The sequence below is a fragment of the Mesoplodon mirus genome (genome assembly GCF_964341445.2).
Source record: "Mesoplodon mirus genome assembly, chromosome: 9".
NCBI classification, from domain to species: Eukaryota; Metazoa; Chordata; class Mammalia; order Artiodactyla; family Ziphiidae; genus Mesoplodon; species Mesoplodon mirus.
In genome coordinates this window covers 36,108,087-36,122,320 of record NC_138985.1, presented here as the reverse complement: position 1 = coordinate 36,122,320, position 14,234 = coordinate 36,108,087, and the positions used below count along the sequence as shown (strand labels likewise).

Below are 14,234 nucleotides of genomic sequence, written 5' to 3'. Positions count from 1 at the left end.
TATAACTGCAAAATAAACTGGAATTAGAAGAATTTCATGGACAGAAAATGAGAAGATATTGGATCTAGTCTCACAATTTAAAATTATCTCATTTAGTCTCCAGAAATCTCAGACACTTTATAACATGAAGTGGATGGATTAAAGTTTTCAGTTGATTAAATATTTTGATTGTAAGGAAAGTCTTCCCAAGACTTCTTTTAGTCCCATACTTCTAGACCAGTTTAACACAATAGAGCTCTTGCTCACTATTCAGTAATACTTTGAAGAGAAAATAAAGTAAAATATGGCAAGCTTTTAATATATATATTGATTCAAGTAAAATTATGATTAGCTTTGAAACAGATAACTGGTACATCATGACACAGACATCTTGTAATAACTAAACAATGTTCTAATGGGAAGGGCTTAGGTTCTTCAGTCATAGCTACATGGCAGTTCTGTTTGGAACCCATATAGTCCCTCTGGGCTTCCCTAGTAGGAAAAATAATACCTACCTCACAAGAAAGCTAGAAGAATTAGAGACACTATATGTAGAACATCCAGGACAGTGCCAGCTCCTGTGCTCAGAATCTTATTGTCAATATAATTTTACTTGTTTTAGTTTGTCTATACTGAATATAAGCCACATTCTCAGTAGCCTTCTCTACTAATCCTTGGTTTAAGTCTTAAAATAACACAATCATCATAATTCTAGTATAATTTTTAAAATCAGGCACTTGGACCTTACTTGTCTGGTATAGAATGATGACTAATCCCTATCTTTCACCAAGTCCCATTTCATTATTTACACATTGATACTTTATCCTACAAATTCAAAAATACAATTATGCAAATAGACTGTCAGTAATACAGAGCCCATCTAGATTTAGCAAACAAATTATGGGCACTGAGGGGCAGATACATATATTGCTGTCTTGTGTCCACTGTTGTGTCTCCAGAGCCTAAAGTGAGTTTTCAACCTACATTTATTAAATGAATAAAGGAATCAGTATTTATGCAAAAATGAAAAATGAGAAATTAAAGAGTTTAAGGTCTTCTTAGGGAGACCCCGCTTAAAGTGAGGTGCCAGAGTATGAGGAAGATAAACCGATGACAGCAAAAAGTTATCCTGCTGATCATATCCCATATTATTCTAGTAGAAAAAAAAGTTTACCAATTCTGTATTTTTGGAAATCTATATTACCACCACTGTAGCAAATGAAGTTACAGGAGTACTAAAATATTGTTAACTTAAGAATTTCTTAACTATTTCCAGAATCTTTTACTTTTGAATTTGTCATGGTTCCTTTGCATATTCCCCTTCAGTTATAGTATATGATTATAACAAGTTCCATTTACTAATCCAACTGTAAACCAACATGTCTGCCATGGTCCTGGCACAATGCTAAGTTCTGGTGATTCAGAGATGAACACTATAAACATGGTCCCTGACCTTGTGGAGCTTAGAGACTCTTCCATGTTATCCTTCATAGTTTCAAGTACTTAATTTATTATCTTTTAGTACAATTAAGTTTTATCTTGTAGAATTGTATATCATTATGTCATGCCATTTTAAAAAATAAGGTTCTTTTTTATCTATTATTTAATTATTTTCCAGGATTTTATGAATCAGAATGTGTATAATTTTGCAGTAATACTGTGTTCTACCTAATTTTCATTCCCTACATCTCTGGGATTTTAAGTTTACGTTTCACATCTTATCTATGTTTCTTAATAGTAAATCAAATTTTAGTTTAAAAATATTACTTTAAGCTGATCTATTAAACGACTTTTAACAAAATCTTGAGAGGTTGGAAGCCAACCGTCTTGCCAACACAAATATTTAATGTCTGTTAGATTTTGTTAGTGTTTTGCAATTTCCAGAGAAATATACAGCCGAATTATACTTATGATAACTATTGAATGACTTTTTTGTGGTTTTTTAATATATCATGAGAGAGGTTCTTTATTCAGTTTTTAACAATTAGGTATAAATACGTAATATTGTGCTTTCATGGAAATGATTGTTTATGAGTTTATAATTTTGTTAAATGATTGTTTGCAATGTGAGACACATCTTCCAGAGATAAATGTTCCATTTTCCTTCCATATTCTGTGCTATGCATTGTTGTCATTGTTATTTCTTTGGCACCCAAGTAGACAAAACGTATTTGGGCAGAGTTTAGAGAAATATTTTCTTTCAACATTCTATTTTATCAGGCAAAGTTCATACATATATTGTGGTCTAGCAATTGGAATATTTCACTGTCAAACTTTGTTTAATTTTGCAGAAGGAGGACAAAAAACACATTAAAGCAATTTCTATATACACTGAAACAAGCAGAGAAATGTTACAGTTTCTGTATTTTTATTTGAGCCTTGCAAGTCATTCCATTTAACATAAAATTTAAAAGGGTTAACTTGAGCACTGTGGTACTTTGACAAGGTAAATAGACAAGGAACAGATTTAGGGTCCTGGTGGTATCTGATACTCTTGGATTTTAAAAAGAAAGACATTTAATGTCAACCAACCAGTTAATTTTACCATAATATCATCTCCAGGAGACCATGTTCATTATGTGTCTTTGCTAGACTGAATAACCAAACCTTATATAAAATCCGGAATTAAAGCCAGTACTATGTGCATTGCCATCTTGAGGTTGGTTTTAGGAAAACACCCTGACTAATCACAGAACATTCCAGTGGTTCCAGTTACATCTAAGATACTTTTTTTTCTGGGTGAAGTCAAATCCCGATCAGAGTATAGAAAGAAAAATACTCCTCAGTAATAAAATTTCCATTTTAGAGTAAAATTTTTGTAGGTAAGAAGATGTGAGATAAAATTGGCCTTGGTATAGGACTCTAGAAATGACTTTAAATAGCCATTATATATTCAAAATGGTATCAAAGTACTAAGACACAAACCTGATTCCAAATATTACTTGTAACCATAAATTTGTGTTTGAATCTCATTTACTATGTGATTCCAAACAAGTTGGTTAAAGTCAGTTGAGCCTCCACTTCTTCATTTCATAATTTTTTTGTTTTTTTTTAATGAAGATTACTGGTAAATTGTAGCTATTGTTAACTAGTTATACAAATGAAAATCTCATTTTAAATAAATGCTTGAAAATTCTACACCTATACCTTGTTAAAAAAAAATATTCAAAAGGTATGAAAACCAGACGTATGCTGATTTTTACTTTACTCACTTTGAGATTTCTTTTTCCAGTCCAAAGAGGGTTTTATTTTTGAGACAGTGGGGTGTTAAGTCGCAATGCATTTAGTACAGTGGGTTTTATTTATAGTCCTATTGACTGCAAAGGATTGCAAGGCAGTTACATTGATAACGCATGCATTTTAAACCCAATTTATGCAATATTCCATGAACAGCTGAGCAAATAAATGAAAGAGTTTAATTTTCATTCAAATGTAAATCATAATTGATGCTTTCCAAAATCTAGTCTATTAACTCATGCTAAAGGAGCATCAGCATGCGTAGCATCCAGGGAGCTCTGTCAGATTCTCCTGGGATCAGCAGGTTGAAAAGCTCTGCAAGTGTGCAAGTTTAATAAGGACTAGATTAAAATATCTGAAAAAAATATATAGCAAATTAGAGTCATAGAAAATCTTGAAAAGATGCTAAGTTTTTTATTTCATTTTTACTTGAACTCCAGTTAAATTTGCACTTGAAACCAGTTTCATGAAAATGCTTATGAAGCTACATCTGTTTTAAATGAAAGTTATATTCATCATCAACTAGGGCTCAGAAAAAAATATAGCATATTTAAATGGATGTCATCTTAATATATTGTCTATTAAAATTCAACCGCAGGCAGCATATAGCACATCCTATTCCAAACTGTTACTAATTTCCTGGTCTGAAAAATAAGTAAGTTTCTTTTAATTAAGAGATTCTAGGGTCTTAATTGAAGAACATTAAAATTATAATATGGCACAGTGGAGTTTCTTGTGTATTACGGTTTGTTTTGTTTTACAATTTATGTATGAAGTGATCATTTCCATCTACCTTACAGACATATAATTTTTTGTATTGTCAGTGAATGTGAAATGTCTGAAAATTCACCAGCTTCACTTTTATATAGTTTCACTGAAGTTTTTAAAAGAACTGAGACATAGTTAACTTTCATTTTAATTATACTAGCTGTTGATTCTCTAAGAAGTACTTTCCTTGTACCTTGGCTATAAAACTTATTTCATGAAAGTCCCTATGAAGTTAGCTGCTTACATAACCACATAACCATTTATCCTGTGAAACTCTTGGAATGGAAGAAGCTGCTATGGAATATTTTCCTAACTCTTTTAAATTCTGCGGGTTCACTTCTTCCAATATTATGTAAACCTAAATACAATAGTCAATTTTATCTTTTGAAACTAAAAGTCTATGATGAATTGGCCCCTTGGTTTTTGTGATTTGATGCTACTAAATTCCAAAGATCTTATTTCTGTATAGAGAAAATTGGTAGATATTTCTTTCATCATAGTTGTCTTTATGATTGACAGTTCCTATAGAAAATTATTTTTAATATCATTAAACTCTGAAAATGGGAAATTATGGGAAATCTCTAACTTATCCCATCAAATTAATTTACATTCTAAATCATTTGTCTCATTTGTGTCTCAGGCAGGTTGTCTTAAATTTGTTAACAAAATTCTGTGCTCAGCTTAGATGTCAGGGTTCAAAGTGGAAATTTGCAATTCTGCAGTACTCAGGGGGTAATTAAAGCCACAAGAGTGGATAAGCCCACCAGGAACATAATGTGGCATCCAAAGAAGAGTGGAAAGGAGTCAGCAAGGCAAGGCAAATATATGAGGAATGGCTGGAGATAGAAAAGACTGAAAAAGGCTAAGAATAGTCAATAAAGAGTTTCAAGACATAATGAAATCTAAAGGAGGAAGCAATCAAGAAGAAATGAGTGGTCAATAGTGCCATATCAAACAAGAAGTCCAGCAATAAAAATAGACTGAAAGCTTCCATTCAGCATCAGTGATTTCTCTTTCTGAGAATCGTAGGCCACCTCTCTAGAGTAAGGGCTAGACTCAGTGGGCTGAGGGATGAAAGGCACTGAATGGGACATGAAGAAGTAAAGATGGTGAGTATAGAATATTCAGATTATTTTCAAAGAAATTACAGCTAACTTTAAAGGATTAAGGAAAAACTTCTTTTAAAGGATGGCCTCCTTCATCTCATATACAAATTCAGTTGAAGGAACAGAGTATAATGGGTAGAGTAAAAGAGATAGGAGAGAAAGGGGAAAATGGTAGGGAATTCATTTCTTCATTCTTTCACTCATTCATTATTTAACATATTTATTGACAACTTGCAAATTACACTTAACCTTTGAACAACTTGGGGGTTAGGTGCACCAACCCTCCAGGCAGGGGAAAATCTGAGTATAACTTGACAGTTGGCCCTCCATATCTGTGGTTTTGCATCCACAGATTCATCCAGCGCTGATGGTGTAGTACTGTAGTATTTACAATTGAAAAAAATCCACGTCTAAGTGGATCCACAAAGTTCAAACCCTTTTGTTCAAGGGTGAACTGTAGAAGCAACAATCCCAGGTATGTGGCAGGGCACGAAACAGCCCAAAATCCTGTGCCTAAATTACTGTGTCGGGCGGTAGGGGGGTAGGGAGGGCTGGGGCCAGGGGAAGTTAAACAATTAAGAAAACATGAGAGATTGGTTCAAGATGACGGAGTAGAAGGGCGTGCACTCACTCCCTCTTGCAAGAACTCTGGTTCAAGATGACGGAGTAGAAGGGCGTGCTCTTACTCCCTCTTGCAAGAACACCAGAATCACAACTAACTGCTGAACAATCATCGACAGGAAGACACTGGAACTCACCAAAACAGATACCCCACATCCAAAGACAAAGGAGAAGCCACAATGAGACGGTAGGAGGGGTGCAATCACAATAAAATCAAATCCCATAACTGCTGGGTGGGTGACTCACAAACTGGAGAACACTTAGACCACAGAAGTCCACCCACAGGAGTGAAGGTTCTGAGCCCCAAGTCAGGCTTCCCAACCTGGGGGTCTGGCAATGGGAAGAGGAATTCCTAGAGAATCAGACTTTGAAGGCTAGCGGGATTTCATTGCAGGACTCTGACAGGACTAGGGAAAACAGAGACTGTACTCTTGGAGGGCACACACAAAGTACTGTGTGCATCGGGACCCAGGGGAAGGAGCCGTGACCCCATAGGAGACTGAACCAGACCTACCTGCTAGTGTTGGAGGGTCTCCTGCAGAGGCGTGGGGGTGGCTGTGTCTCACTGTGAGGACAAGGACACAAGCAGCACAAGTTCTGGGAAGTACTCCTTGGCATGAGCCCTCCCAGAGTCCACCATTAGCCCCACCAAAGAGCCTGGGTAGGCTCCAGTGTTGGGTCACCTCAGACCAAACAACCAACAGGGAGGGAACCCAGCCCCACCCATCAGCAGTCAAATGGATTAAAGTTTTACTGAGCTCTGCCCACCAAAGCAACAGCCAGCTCTACCCACCACCAGTCCCTCCCATCAGGAAACTTGCACAAGCCTCTTAGATAGCCTCATGAACCAGAGGGCAGACAGCAGAAGAAGCAAGAACTACAGTCCTGCAGCCTGTGGAACAAAAACCACATTCACAGAAAGATAAGATGAAAACGCAGAGGGCTATGCACCAGATGAAGGAACAAGATAAAACCCCATAAAAACAACTAAATGAAGTGGAGATAGACAAACTTCCAGAAAAAGACTTCAGAATAGTGATAGTGAAGATGATCCAGGACCTTGGAAAAAGAATGAAGGCAAAGACCGAGAAGATGCAAGAAATGTTTAACAAAGACCGAGAAGAATTAAAGGACAAACAGAGATGAACAATGCAATAACTGAAATGAAAAATACTCTAGAAGGAATCAATAGCAGAATAACTGAGGCAGAAGAATGGATAAGTGACCTGGAAGACAGAATGTTGGGATTCACTGCTGCAGAACAGAATAAAGAAAAAAGAATGAAAAGAAATGAAGACAGCCTAAGAGACCTCTGAGACAACATTAAACACAACAACATTTACATTATAGGGATCCCAGAAGGAGAAGAGAGAGAGAGAGGACCCAAGAAAATATTTGAAGAGATTATAGTCGAAAACTTCCCTAACATGGGAAAGGAAATAGCCACCCAAGTCCAGGAAGTGCAGAGAGTCCCAGGCAGGATAAACCCAAGGAGAAACACACCGAGACACAAAGTAACCAAATTGGCAAAATTTAAAGACAAAGAAGAATTATTAAAAGCAACCAGGGGAAAATCACAAGTAACATACAAGGGAACTCCCATAAGGTTAACAGCTGATTTCTCAGCAGAAACTCTACAAGCCAGAAGGGAGTGGCATGATATACTTAAAGTGATGAAAGGGAAGAACCTGTAACCAAGATTACTCTGTCCAGCAAGGATCTCACTCAGATTCAATGGAGAAATCAAAAGCTTTACAGACAAGGAAAAGCAAAGAGAATTCAGCACCACCAAACAAGCTCTACAACAAATGCTAAAGGAGTTTCTCTACGTGGGAAACACAAGAGAAGAAAAAGACGCACAAAAACAAACCCAAAACAATTAAGAAAATGGTAACAGGAACATCATACAGATAATTACCTAAAACATGAATGGATTAAATGCTCCAACCAAAAGACACAGCCTTGCTGAATGGATACAAAAACGAGACCCATCTGTATGCTGTCTACAAGAGACCCACTTCAGACCTAGGGACATATTCAGACTGAAAGTGAGGGGATGGAAAAAGATATTCCATGCAAATGGAAATCAATAAAAGCTGGAGTAGCAATACTCATATCAGATAAAATAGACTTTAAAATAAAGAATGTTACAAGAGACAAGGAAGTACACTACATAGTGATCAAGGGATCAATCCAAGAAGAAGATACAACAATTATAAATGTCTATGCTCCCAACATAGGAACACCTCAATACATAAGGCAAATGCTAACAGCTATAAAAGAGGAAATCGAGAGTAACACAGTAATAGTGGGGGACTTTAGCACCTCACTTACACCAGTGGACAGATCATCTAAAATGAAAATAAATAAGGAAACGGAAGCTTTAAAAGACACAATAGACCAGATAGATTTAATTGATATTTATAGTACATTCCATCCAAAAACAGCAGATTACACTTCTCAAGTGCACATGGAATATTCTCCAGGATAGATCACATCTTGGGTCACAAATCAAGCCACAGTAAGTTTAAGAAAACTGAAATCATATCAAGCATCTTTTCTGACCACAACACTATGAGAGTAGAAATCAATTACAGGGGAAAAAACGTAAAAAACACAAACAAATGGAGGCTCAACAATACGTTACTAAATAACCAAGAGATCACTGAAGACATCAAAGAGGAAATGAAAAAATACCTAAAGACAAATGACAGTGAAAACACAACGATCCAAAAGCTATGGGATGGGGCCTCCCTGGTGGCGCAGTGGTTGAGAGTCCGCCTGCCGATGCAGGGGATACGGGTTCGTGCCCCAGTCCGGGAGGGTCCCATATGCCGCAGAGCGGCTGGGCCCGTGAGCCATGGCCGCTGAGCCTGCGCGTCCGGAGCCTGTGCGCCGCAACAGGAGAGGCCACAACAGTGAGAGGCCCGCATACCGCAAAAAAAAAAAAAAAAAAAAGCTATGGGATGAAGCAAAAGCAGTTCTAAGAGCGACGTTTATGGCTATACAAGCCTACCTAAAGAAACAAGAAACATCTCAAATAAACAATCTAACCTTACACCTAGAGGAACTAGAGAAAGAAGAACAAACAAAACCCAAGGTTAGCAGAAGGAAAGAAATCAGATCAGAGCAGAAATAAATGGCATAGAAACAAAGAAAACAATAGCAAGGATCAATAAAACTAAAAGCTCATTCTTTAAGAAGATAAACAAAATTGATAAACCATTAGACTCATCAAGAAAAAGAGGGAGAGGACTCAATAAACTTAGAAATGAAAAAGAAGTTACAATGGACATGGCTGAAATACAAAGCATCCTAAGAGACTACTACAAGCAACTCTATGCCAATAAAATGGACAACCTGGAAGAAATGGACAAATTCTTAGAGATGTATAACCTTCCAAGACTGAACCAGGAAGAAATAGGAAATATGAACATACCAATCACAAGTAATGAAATTGAAACTGTGATTAAAAATCTTCCAACAAAAGTCCAGGACTAGATGGCTTCACAGGTGAATTCTATTAAACATTTAGAGAAGAGCTAACACCCATCCTTCTCAAACTCTTCCAAAAAATTGCACTGGGGGCTTCCCTGGTGGCACAGTGGCTGAGAATCTGCCTGCCAAGCAGGGGACATGGGATCGAGCCCTGGTCTGGGAAGATCCCACATGCCATGGAGCAGCTAGGCCCGTGAGCCACAACTACTGAGCCTGCGCGTCTGGAGTTTGTGCTCCACAACGAGAGGCTGTGACAATGAGAGACCTGAGCACCGTGATGAAGAGTGGCCCCCGCTCGCCACAACTAGAGAAAGCCCATGCACTGAAACGAAGATCCAACACGGCCAAAAATAAATAAATAAAATAAAATTTAAAAAGCACAGGAAGGAACACTTCCAAATTTATTCTGAGGCCACCATCACCCTGATACCGAAACCAAAGATACTACAAAAAAAGAAAATTACAAACCAATATCATTCATGAATATAGATGCAGAAATCCTCAACAAAATACTAGCAAACAGAATCCAACAACACATTAAAAGGATCATACACCATGATCAAGTGGGATTTATCCCAAGGATGCAAGGATTCTTCAGTATACACAAATCAATCAATGTGATACACCATATTAACAAATTGAAGAATAAAAACCATATGATCATCTCAATAGATGCAGAAAAAGCTTTTGACAAAATTCAATACCCATTTATGATAAAAACTCTCCAGAAAGTGGGCATAGAGGTAAACTATCTCAACATAATAAAGGCCATGTACAACAAACCCACAGCAAACAACATTCTCTATGGTGGAAAACTGAAATCATTTCCTCTAAGATCAGGAACAAGAGAAGGATGTCCACTCTCACCACCATTATTCAACATAGTTTTGGAAGTCCTAGCCACGGCAATCAGAGGAGAAAAAGAAATAAAAGGAATACAAATTGGTAAGAAGAAGTAAAACTGTCACTGTTTGCAGATGACATGATACTATACATAGAGAATCCTAAAGATGCCACCAGAAAGCTATTAGAGCTAATCAATGAATTTGGTAAAGTTGCAGGATACAAAATGAATGAACAGAAATCTCTTACATTTCTCTACATTAATGCTGAAAAATCTGAAAGAGAAATTAAGGAAACACTCCCATTTACCATTGCAACAAAAAGAATAAAATACCTACGAATAAGCTTACCTAAGGAGACAAAAGACCTGTATGCAGAAACTATAAGACACTGTTGAAAGAAATTATAAATGATACCAACAGATGGAGAGATATACTGTGTTCTTGGATTGGAAGAATCAATATTGTGAAAATGACTGTACTACCCAAAGCAATCTACAGATTCAGTGCAATCCCTATCAGATTACCCATGGCATGTTTTACAGAACCAGAACAAAAATCTTAAAATTTGTATGGAGACACAAAAGACCCCAAATAGCCAAAGCAGTCTTGAGGAAAAGAAATGGTGCTGGAGGAATCAGACTTCCTGACTTCAGACTATACTACAAAGCTACAGTAATCAAAACAACATGGTAGTGGCACAGAAACAGACATATAGATCAATGAACAGGACAGGAAGCCCAGAGATAAACCCACACACCTATGGTCAACTAATCTATGACAAAGGAGGCAGCGATATACAATGGAGAAAAAACAGTCTCTTCAATAAGTGGTGCTGGGAAAACTGGACAGCTACATGTAAAAGAATGAAATTAGAACACTCCCTAACACCATACACAAAAATAAACTCAAGATTGATTAGAGACCTAAATGTAAGACCGGACACTGTAAAACTCTTAGAGGAAAACACAGGAAGAACATTCTTTGACATAAATCACAGCAAGATCTTTTTTGATCCACCTCCTAGAGTAATGAAAGTCAAAACAAAAATAAACAAATGGGACCTAATGAAACTTAAAAGCTTTTGCACAGCAAAGGAAACCATAAACAAGATGAAAAGACAACCCTCAGAATGGGAGAAAATATTTGCAAACGAATCAACAAAGAGTTAATCTCCAAAATATATAAACAGCTCATGCCATTCAGTATTAAAGAAACAACTCAGTGCAAAAATGGGCAGAAGACCTAAACAGACATTTCTCCAAAGAAGACATACAAATGGCCAAGAAGCACATTAAAAGCTGCTCAACATCACCAATTATTACAGAAATGCAAATCAAAACTACAGTGAGGTATCACCTCACACCAGTTAGAATGGGCATCATCAGAAAATCTACAAACAACAAATGCTGGAGAGGGCTTGGAGAAAAGGGAACTCTCTTGCACTGTTGATCGAATGTAAATTGATACAGCCACTATGGAGAACAGTATGGAGGCTCCTTAAAAAACTAAAAATTGAATTACCATATGACCCAGCCATCCCACTACTGGGCATATACCCAGAGAAAACCATAGTTCAAAAGACACATGCACCCCAGTGTTCATTGCAGCACTATGTACAATAGCCAGGTCATGGAAGCAACCTAAATGCCCATCAACAGATGAATGGATAAAGAAGATGTGGTACATATATACAATGGAATATTAGCCATAAAAAGGAATTAAATTGGATCATTTGTAGAGACGTGGATAAATCTAGAGACTGTCATACAGAGTGAAGTAAGTCAGAAAGAGAAAAACAAATATCGTATATTAGTGCATATATGTGTAACATGGAAAAATGGTACAGATGAACCGGTTTGCAGGGCAGAAATTGAGACAGAGACGTAGAGAACAAACGTATGGACACCAAGGGGGAAAAGCAGCGGGGCTGGGGGTGGGGGTGTGATGAATTGGGTGATTGGGATTGACGTGTATACACTGATATGTATAAAATGGATGACTAATAAGAACCTGCTGTATAACAATATAAAATTCATAAATTAGAGGTGTCAACCTTACCTCTAATTCCCACTGTGTGTCTTTCAGTTTTTGCCCCAGCACTTCCCTGACAGGCAAAAGGGCAAGCAAGAGTCACAACTGAGGGTGTAGGAGATTTAACAACCCTGTGGGCATCCAAAGCATAATGAAATATTTCCATATTTATATATATATAAAACTTTTCTTGGTACAAGCCTCAGTGGATAGTTTTGAGAGTCATTGTCTACTATCCTCAGATTTTGTCTCAGTGGTGACTTACATGACCTACATTTTATTGACTTTTCTTCCCTCCTCTCAATCCTTAGTTCCTTACTCTTACTCCCTACTTTCAGATAAGAGCTTTGAGGTATAGGAGGAAACTCACCTCCTATACCTATATGACTCAAGATAAATGTCATATATAAATCATACATATACATAAATGTCATATATGTGTATTTCTAGATAGTGATAGGCACTCGAGAAAAAGTAAAACAAGGAAAGGATATGGGAGTGTGTGTGTGTGCACCTGTGTTGAGTGTATGTTGTGCATGTAGAAGAGAGGAGAGATTTGAATAAACACTATGTGATAAGCACATTTGTAAGGTATTTTATATTTATTAATTCATTTAATCGTCTCAGCAATCCTATGAGGAAGGTACCATTTTTCAGATGAGAAAACTAAATTAGAAAGAAATTCTATACCACACCTAATATCACACTTCTGGCCAAGTTTGTGTTACTGCTATTTGAACCCATATATTTGACCCCAGAGTGCAACTCTTTACCCTTTCTTCAGGGCTTAACTTCAGTCACCTACACAGAGAGACCTTTTAGGATTTTGTTCTTCCCACCTAAGCCTCTTTGTCATCAGCTGTCTCTGAAACCCCCCAGCCATCTCTTCTTAGAGTTATGTTTGTCATTGATGAGACATAGGATGGAGCACAGTTAAATGAAAGTGAATCTAAGAGTATAAGCGAATGCATTCAGGTGAATAGCCTTTTGGTGGTCTAAGTTCATCAAAGAACAGCCTTTATTTATGCAACCTACATATGTTTGATAAGCTTCAGCAGAACCCTTTAGCAAAGTGTATTGGTGATTATTACTTCCCTAGTCATGACTGCTCTAGATTAGCCTGTTGATAGAAATTAAAGAGATTATGTTCTCCAGCAGAGACCTGAAGTGTAGGCCTTTGTAGGTCTTAAGTCATTTTAATAATAAAGAAATAGTCTCATCCCAACTGAGCTCTCACAGTTCTTGACAGCTGGAAACCAGCCCAGTACTCTCAGCTCATCCTTGGCGCTATTAGGAGCTGGCCTGACAGTCTCACCTATGCCATGGTGGTGTTCTCCAGTTGAACATACAAATTTTCACAGATCCCCAACATCAGATGGGGCCATTCTCAGACCATTATGAATCAAAAAAAAAAAAAAAAAAAAAAAACAAGACCATTCTGTAATCATGTCTGAATATCTGAACACAGGAAAGAATGTAAATGTTGTCCAAACCATAAAAATGACCAAATATCTCCCCACCCTGCCCTAGTGAGTGATTGCTAATTTACCTATCACTACTTTAGCTTCACTCTGTTTTTCCCTCCTAAATAAGACTTATGAAGATACCTAATCATAGAATTACCTCTGCTTTTTGACAGCATCCAATGCAAAGCAAAGCCCTACTTCCTGGAACCCTTCCTTAAATCACCTAACACAAGCCCAAAACATATAAGTCCTTTCCATCCCTGTCTTACTGAGCCTCCCATGCACAGTGGGCAATAAACCCAACCTGATTCATGGGTATGTTCCTGATGGTCATTAACTGGAGGATGCACTTATTGTCTGCTCCATACGTACAACACTTGTCTGTACAATTTCTTTTACATGTCTTATTTCCCAATTATAGTGCTTCTTACAGGCACTGAAGTTATCTTTCTGGAAATTTATGTTGGTATTTTATGACTTTTCTAATTGACCAAACAATTCACATTTTGTTTTTCTTCTTTAGGAACCAACTGCTATTTCAGCAATGGAGCTTTCCACTAAGCAGGTACTATCATTATATATTACAGTATATACAATATTCTATATTTTGTTAACTTTATGTTTCAAATAGATAAATATGTTCCATCAGATTTTATGGATTTATTAACAATTATTCAAAAAAA

General features: G+C 37.0%; 1 protein-coding gene across 4 annotated transcripts in view; it reads left to right on the top strand.

Moving 5' to 3' along the window:
• SEMA3A (semaphorin 3A) overlaps nucleotides 1-14,234 on the top strand; it is a 504,012-nt gene that overhangs the window by 465,293 nt on the left and 24,485 nt on the right. For all 4 annotated transcript variants that reach the window (XM_082632321.1, XM_082632319.1, XM_082632318.1 and 1 more), the window contains one exon: nucleotides 14,075-14,116. In XM_082632321.1, coding sequence (XP_082488447.1) covers nucleotides 14,075-14,116 — 42 coding nt within the window. The remainder of the gene's footprint in view (nucleotides 1-14,074; nucleotides 14,117-14,234) is intronic.